This window comes from Octopus bimaculoides, chromosome 21 (assembly GCF_001194135.2).
Source record: "Octopus bimaculoides isolate UCB-OBI-ISO-001 chromosome 21, ASM119413v2, whole genome shotgun sequence".
In the NCBI taxonomy this organism is placed as follows: domain Eukaryota; kingdom Metazoa; phylum Mollusca; class Cephalopoda; order Octopoda; family Octopodidae; genus Octopus; species Octopus bimaculoides.
In genome coordinates, this window is record NC_069001.1 from 23,832,726 (window position 1) to 23,841,581 (window position 8,856).

General features: G+C 35.4%; 1 protein-coding gene across 1 annotated transcript; it reads left to right on the forward strand.

Moving 5' to 3' along the window:
* The first annotated feature begins 492 nt into the window (after window positions 1-492).
* LOC106877307 (uncharacterized protein K02A2.6-like) lies at window positions 493-1,545 on the forward strand. Its single transcript, XM_014926176.1, has 2 exons — window positions 493-652; window positions 875-1,545. The coding sequence occupies exons 1-2, from the start codon at window positions 493-495 to the stop codon at window positions 1,543-1,545; spliced, it is 831 nt and encodes a 276-aa protein (XP_014781662.1).
* Window positions 1,546-8,856: the final 7,311 nt, after the last annotated feature.

The window sequence follows — 8,856 nt, forward strand, 5'->3', positions numbered from 1 at the left end:
CTTTGAATTACCTTGTAACATTCATTCCAAACTTCAGCATGGAAGCACAACCATTAAGGGCCCTCCTCAAGCAAAATATACCATTTGAGATGTCTGAAGACCACATACACTGCTTTGGAAATCTTAAATCAACCATTTCAGAGAAATCAAACCTCAAGTCCTTTGACTCAAAGAAACCAAAAGGACAGCTCTTTGAAAGGACTTGGAGCAGCTATCATACAAGATGGCAAACCTGTGGCGTTTGCATCAAAAGCGCTTGACAAAACTCAGTCAAACTACCCATACATCGATTGCAAAATGCTGGCTGTGGTATTCGGAATCACTCTTTTCTGCACATACCTTTACGGACATTTCTTTGAAGTCATCACAAACCACAAACCCCTGGAGGTGATTGCAGAAAAACCTCTTCTTTGAGCACTACCCCAACTACAAACGATGCTCCAGAAAATTCAGGGATATGATTTCAAAATCAAATACTGCCCAGGGCATACCATGACATTGGCTGACACTCTCTCTCGTCTCCCAAGCTGTGAAGACAATGAAGACATTGACCTGGACTTGAGAGTGGATGTGATTGAATTTACTGCAGGAGAAATCCACCAATCTGAATTTGACCTTGTCAATTTTTCCATCAACAAATGTTACCAGCTGTGTGAGTTCAACATCAGAGATTCTACTTTGGCTACACTGATAGAAACAATTACCTATGGGTAGCTAGACAACATCAAACAAGTCCCAGGTGATATAAAGACATATTGGTCTTTTTGAGATGAATTGGCTGTAGGAGATGGAATCATCTTCAAAAGGACACAAGTGTTGATACCTCCTCCTCTACAACATGACATTCTAGTATATCTCCATACCTCTCATTAAGGGACAGAAAAGACCAAACTTCACACTTGTGAAGACGTCTATTGGTCATACATCAGCAAAGACATCAAAGAAATGTGTAGATCCTGTCAAATATGCCAAGAATTTGCAACTTCCAACAACAGAGAGCTACTGATACCTCATGACATTTCCAGTACACTATGGAAAAAACTAGGAACAGATCTATTTGAAATCAACGGCAAAACTTATCTGCTCATTTGTGACTACTTCTCCAAATTTCCAATTGTGACTTACCTCAGCCAAACCGCAAGCAAAGCAGTCACAGAGGAATTCAAAAAGATTGTGTCTCTCTTTGGCAAACCTGATGAAATTTTCAGTGACAATGGTCCTCAATATACCAGTAAACCATTTCAACAATTCGCACAAGAATGGGGAATTCAACATACTACATCATCACCAAGGTACCCCCAATCAAACAGATTCATAGAGAGACAGGTACAGACAATTAAAAAGACAATCCAAAAATGTGAACAAAGTAAAGAAGACATAAACAGTGCATTGATGAATCTAAGAGCCACACCATTAAAGATGCCATCACCCGCTGAGATCCTATTGAGCAGACCAATCACAACGCTTGTGCCATTACGCTGGAGCTATTCTTATAAAACTCAAAGACTAAGAAAACTCCTCAAAAAAAAAAGAAAATACAAATGAAAACTGCATATGACCAGCATGCAAAGATGGAATAAGCTCCATTGCACACTGGACAACCTGTGCGAACCCTTGATAAAAACAACAAATGTTGGATGCCTGGAGAAATAGCAAGACAATGTGAAGAACCGAGGTCTTACATTGTGAAAACAACACATGGCGATTTGCAGAGAAAGAGAAGGGAAATGAGAAATAGTGGTATTGGCATAGACAAACAGTATGGACAGACCACTCAGATGGAAACGTCTGCCAGTTTGCCCAACACTATGGGGACAGACAACTGCTCAACAGACCCTACAAACTCCAGGAATCAGGTTACAGATCCTACAAATTCCATGGAACATGTTATTCAACTTGACTCAAGGAAAGAAATCACAAATGCTCCTCCTGATAACAATGCAAAAACACAAAATAATGGCCAGATGCATGAGAAGTGCTCAATGCCAACCCCACAAAAAATCACAAGTGAAAAAACCAAAGTGCTACAAAAACTTTGTACCATAAAACTGTTCTTGTTATTTGAAGTGCATGTTGCATATTGCTCTTGCAACAAAACAGTTTTTTTTCTTTCTTTGGGGGAGAAAAAAACCTATTTTCATTTGTCAGTTTTATTAGTCTGTGAGTTGCTTAAAGAAAAGAGAGAATGTTGTTATGACACGAAACTAAATGCACTTAATTTCACATTGTTAAATATGTTTTCGCGGATAAAAGGTGGTCAGCTCAGTGGCTAATGGGGATGGAAGTCGAATAGACACCCAACCACTTTGCATTGCATTATTGGAGTGCCTGTTACAATGTTATAAATCGCAATTTGTTCCCAGAAAAATATTTTATCTAAAACTTTATGATACTCATAAATAAATGGCAATAAAATTACAATAAAATGTAAAGAATATTTTATGAAAGTAAAAAGAATGTCAAGATCATTTGTAATAAAAAATATTGCTATTATAATCGTTTTCTGAACCACTTTTACTCGCACTAGACCTGCTCACACCATTACTTGCAGATGCGATCGTTGATTCACATGCACTCGTAGATGAACTTGTAGATTCCTTTTCAAAAAACAAGTCTAGTGTTGTTTGCTTAGAAGCTTATTTTTGCTCTTTGTAAATTTCTTGGTAACACGCAGAAGCATTTGTTGTGGTAGCAGAGACTTTTGCCCTTCATTCAAAATTTGGATCTTGGGCTTGAAAAATAAAACTGTGATCTCATAAAGTGAGGTATTACTGTACTTAGACCCCAGCCTGTGGAGCAGACATGAAGCAAACCAATTCTACTCGTCTTGTTACACAAAAACGTGTGATTGATCAAAAGTCAGGCATACACTTCCCTATACCTCACTTCAATCAATGGAACAACATCCTCTTGCACATTATCCAGGATTCCCTTCAACTATTCTTCGAATGAATATGGAAGCCCATAATATTTTTTGTTAATGGAATATGTTGCCTTCCTTCTTGTCTTTTCCTGAATAACTCACACAGATAACGTGTCACTTTCCCTGTTAAAAACTGTTCTCGTCACTTCTCCTTTTCCTGACGTTGGTTCAAGTCCACTCATCTATTTTGACCTACGACATTTGCAACAGATAAAATATTGCTGTATTTTCAATATTTTGTTGCTATTCCTACTGATTTTGCCATTCAAATTAATGTTTCGAATACTATTCTTTTGTGAGGCTTTCCACTGAGAACCATAATTATTTAATGTTCGAGCTCTATATATGTACATATGTTCGATTTTTCCATTGTCTGTGTTTTTTAAGTTTTTATTTTTTTGTTCAAAATAGTTTGGCGACGTGTTTGTTTACATTGTTGTGGCTATGGCTACTACCACTGTTGTGAACTTTCTGCTACTATTGAGACCATTTTGAACCACAATTAAACAATACAAATGGCGATTTGCCAAAAACACATATGTAGTTAAAAATATCTGAAGACAAACTTTCGTCTTTCACAGGTAATGGGGTAGGTAGTTAAACAATCCGAAGGCCTCCTCTTAGTAAAACCAGAACAAGTATTTTTGTTAACCCAAGGAAATCAGATTGAAATTTAGTTTTTTGCAGAGCTCTGACGGAGGTGTAAAACGGTAATGGAACAATAAAAAAATTTACTATACCTATTATTGTTTTACATTATTGTTTTTAGTTTGCAAATTTTTTTTATGTGAGTTCGTATGTTGAAACAAATTTTGCTGTGTCTTGGGAGAATCATTATGTCAATGATTATAACACATATTACCTTCCTTGTTGTTTGGAAAAATGAGTGAATAATTTCTTTACTTTCTACAGTTTCTAAAACAAACTGATATTTTACATTGTGTTTTCCTGCTTGCACCCATCTGTTGTTGTTTTTGGATATTTTATGCTGCATTTTCGATGCTTAAAACTACACATTGTGTTGTTTACATGTCTTTTGGTCATTTTACATTTATTAGATGCTTAGGACACATGCTATCATTGCAGTGTTGACATTGTTTTGTTGTCTGACTTCAGTCATGTACAAAATGATAGCTTCATAATCCTGTTTTCTGACTGGGTAAAAGTGATCAAATTTTAAATGCCTGTAACATTTTAAAAACATTTTTCTGGAACAAGTGAATTAGGTCCTGAGATTCAGTATGAAAAATTACATCAATACACCAAATTTGAAAATTTTCACTTGATTTTAAAATTTCAACCAGTGCAGCCACACAAAAAAGAACATTAATATTTCCTACAAATTTTGCTTTTGTTATGATAGTTATTCAAATCCCAAAGAATCCCTCTCGACGCATGGCTATGATGCTTCCCCTCTACTACTGCTCATGACCAGAGATGCACATATTGTCAGCCAGTAAGGGACAAACTCAAGTGGCTAATGTCAAATAACTGACAAGTAAATCTGTGGTATTGAGTAGAATATTTGCTATAACAATATCTCGTAGGCATCCTGAGATTCAGTATGAAAAATTACATCAATACACCAAATTTTAAAATTTTCACTTAATTTTAAAATTTCAAACAGTGCAGCCACATAAAAAAGATCATTATTTCCTACAAATTTTGCTTTGGCTTTGATATTTATTCATAACTCAAGTGGTTAACGTCAAATAACTGACAAGTAAGTCTGTGGTATTGAGCAGAATATTTGCTATAACAATATCTCTGCTTTAGCAACTCAGCACTGAATTTGCATGAAATGTAATGGAAAATATGTCAGTTTCTAAACATTGACGTCCAGGTCGCAAAAGCAAAGTTTGAAGAGAATAGTAGTCACTTCCTTTGATTTCTAGATAGAAACCAATAAGGAACAACATTTACTGACCAAAGACAAAAAGAAAGAAAAAATTCTTACAGTGTTGTTATAGCATCAACAAATAGCTAGACATTGGAATGGGGAGAGGCATTAGGAGGTGATAAACCACTTGTAGTAGTGTACGACTGATACTTTCCTTGAAAGAAAAGAGGCAAAGCATTTGCCTGGCATGATTTGAAGACATGACAAATATAAAGAGACATAACTAATGAAATATCACATGACATTTTGTCTGCCCACTGCCGTCTCTTACATTCCATGAACCACAAACAAACACTACTATTAATATTTCTACTACTGCTTATCATCATCATAATAATAATAATAATAATAATAATAATAATAATCTTCTCTACTATAGGCACAAGGCCTGAAATTTTGCGGGAGGGAGAAAGTCGATTACATCGGCCCTAGTGTTTCACTGGTACTTGATTTATCTTCCCTGAAAGGATGAAACCCAAAGTCAACCTCAGCAGAATTTGATCTCGGAAAACAAGGACGGATGAAATGCTGCCAAGTATTTCATCCAGCATGCGAATGATTCTGCCAGCTCGCATCCTTAAACAACAACAATAATAATAATAATAATAATAATAATCATAATCATAACAATGATTTCAACAAAGTCCCAACCCCAGCAGAATTTCAACTCAGATCATAGAGATGGATAAAACACCTCTAAGAATTTTGCCTGGTTTCACATTTTGGTGCAAGGCCAGTAATTTTGTGGGAGGAGTTAAGTCTATTACAATAATCCTAGTGATCGACTGGTACTTACCAACATGGCTTAGCTGCTGGCTGGAGACCCAAATATACAAAAGTTTGTTCTGGCTTACATGTTTACGAATTGCAATTAAATCAACTCAACAGAAATAATAATAGTAAAGATTGTTTGTCAACATAACATGGCAGTCCTGGTTTAGGACTAATTTTGCTGTAATTTAGCCCCAGGAGACATCGTCTCCTGCTGGCTATACGACACGATCTGTGTCCTTATATTTTCGAACAAGGGAATCTAGAATCCCCTCACAGCTCAAAACAGGACTGCCATGTTAAGTTGGCAAACAATCTTTACTACAAACTACTGTTGCTGAATATCTCACGCTGTGAGATTTTAAAAATAGTAATTTTCTAATAAATAATAATAAACCTTTCTACTATAGGCACAAGGCCTGAAATTTGGGGGGAGGGAGATAGTCAAACACATTGACCCCAGTGCTTAACTGGTGCTTAATTTGTCGACCCCTAAAGGATGAAAGGCAAAGTCGACCTCGGTGGAATTTGAACTCAAAATGTGAAGACGGATGAAATATTGCTAAACATTATCCCTGCCATTCTAATGATTCTGTCAGCTCATGATTTCAAATCTTCACACAAGGCCAGCAATTTCGGGGGTGGGAGTAAGCTGATTACATTGACCCCAGTGCTCAAGTGGTCCTTATTTTACCAACCCCGAACAGATGAAAGACAAAGTCAACCTCGGCAGAATTTGAATTCAGAACCTGGAGACTGACAAAGTAACGCTAAGCATTTTGCCCAACTTGCTCACAATTCTGCCAGCTTGCCCCCTTAATAATAATAATAGTGATGATGATAATGATAATAATGATCATAATAGTAATAATAATAATAATAATAATAGTAATAATAATGATGATAATAATAATAATGATAATAATATAATAAAGAAAAGGAAAAGGAAAAATAATTTGAAAAGTAAAGGAAAATTTAACATAACTAACTGCGCTCATGAATTTTAAACTGCTCATAAATCTTTAAAAGAAACCTCTCAATTACTCACTATTTTGCTGTGCAAGAAGATTAAATACATACAAATATATTTTCTAAATGTAACTGAAGTTTTTCCCATTGCAAAAACTAAAACCAACATTTATAAATACACACACACACATGCACACACACACATGTATATATACATATATACATATACACCAAAAAACATATCAGTTCTGAAGTTAGTTGAAGATTTTTCAAGCATAAAAATGTAGATTTTTGTAATTTGTCTTACAAACTTTCTCATTTATTTTAGAGACCTCACTAACACCACATTCAGTATATACATGATGTATACATACATATGTATGTATATACATACATATACATATATGTGTGTTTGCAAGTACATATTTGTGTGCACATAAATCTAAGCATACATATATACGCATGCATTTTTATATAAGTGTGTGCACGTATATGCATTTTGTATGGTATGTATATACATACACCCATCTGCACTACGCTTTGCATAAGTTTTCAAGAACCAATAAACAATTCCATCCCCCTTACATAACCAACACCAACGGCCTGAAATTATCCACATTAAAAGCTCATCAAAACTGATCTTGTTGCTTTCCATCTTGAACATGAAGGTTTACAGGAACATTAACAGTGAGTAAATGGAAGCAGTTTAAGCAATTGGGGTTTTATTGCTTCTATCTCCTCTCTCTAGTACCTAGGTGTGTGTGTATGTATATATATATATATGTACACACGCACACACACACTCCCACACACATACTCCCACACACACAAATACACTCATATACACATACATATATATATACACACACAAACATATATATACATATATACACACACAATCATATATATATACATATATATATACACACATATATATATATATATATCGATACACACACACACACACACATATATGCACACACACATACACACACACACACACACATATATATTTGTATACATATGCATACAGATATATATATATATATATACATATAAAGACACACACACACACATATATATATGCATATATATATACACACGTAGATATATATATATGTGTATATATATATATACACATGTGTATATAAGCATAAAACTAGATTTCAGGTATCATGTTCTTAATGATTTGCATAATTGTTTACATTCTTCTCATCCAGCAATAATCACTTCAGGCCAGTTTAAGTTGGAAGAGGCATCACTGAAGCAGTAGCACCAGTAGTAGTAGTAGTAGTAGTAGTAGTAGCAGTAGCAATTATTGTGGTGATGATGTTAATGACAACTCTGGTGGTAGTTGTAGTGGTGAACATTGTTCTTCATTGTGTGTATGCGTGTGTTTTTGATTATATAGCAACTTGCTTGAAAATATGACACGTAAGCAACCACTTTTGTCAAAGAAACAACAACAACTACAACAATAACACAAATAGCAGCAACATTACTAAAAAGCATTACTGAATCAGCTGAGCATATGAGAGCAGCTGTGATGGTTTTGTTGTTGTTGCATCTCCTAGAAATAGTAGTTAAATTGCTTCCTCAAACCATATATAGTTTTTAAAACTAGGGTGTACGCGATAATGCCCTCAGCATGCTGATGTTTGAAAATGTGGGATGGTCTTTATTGGAATGCTTTAGATTATTTTTCTGTTTGATTAGAATTGATTTAGGGCAGTCATAGTCAATCTGTGACCAGCTGGAGTTTCTGAATTGCATGTTTAATGAAATATTACCTTGAATTTCTTTAGCAGTGAATTTCTTAGTGTCACATAAAGACTGCTTCTTGGTAAAGGTTGCCTATGGCTGATTTAGGGCCTCAACAACGACAACAACAATATCCTTATGACTAAGTCAGAAATATATATTTGAGAAGGAGGGTAAAGTTAATATTGATTTATGTCAAATGACCAAGACATGTGGTGTATTGCTTTCCCCAAGGTGAGCTGCTCACCACAGCAAAATTGATCCCTTATAAACAAGATGCTGTGCAAAAGGCATTGGTGTGTGTTCTGGTGCTGTGTAAAAAGCACTGATGGTTGTACCACTATGACCTGTAAAATGTTTGGCATTAGGAAGGGCATCCAGGTATGGAAGCCAAGCCAAAACAGACTATGGAACCTGGTACAGCTCCTGGCCTTGCCAGTTCCTGTCAAACCATCCAACCCATGCCAGCATGGAAACTAGACATAAAATGCTGCTGCCGATGATGATGTTAGCCATTTGATCTTAATTTATC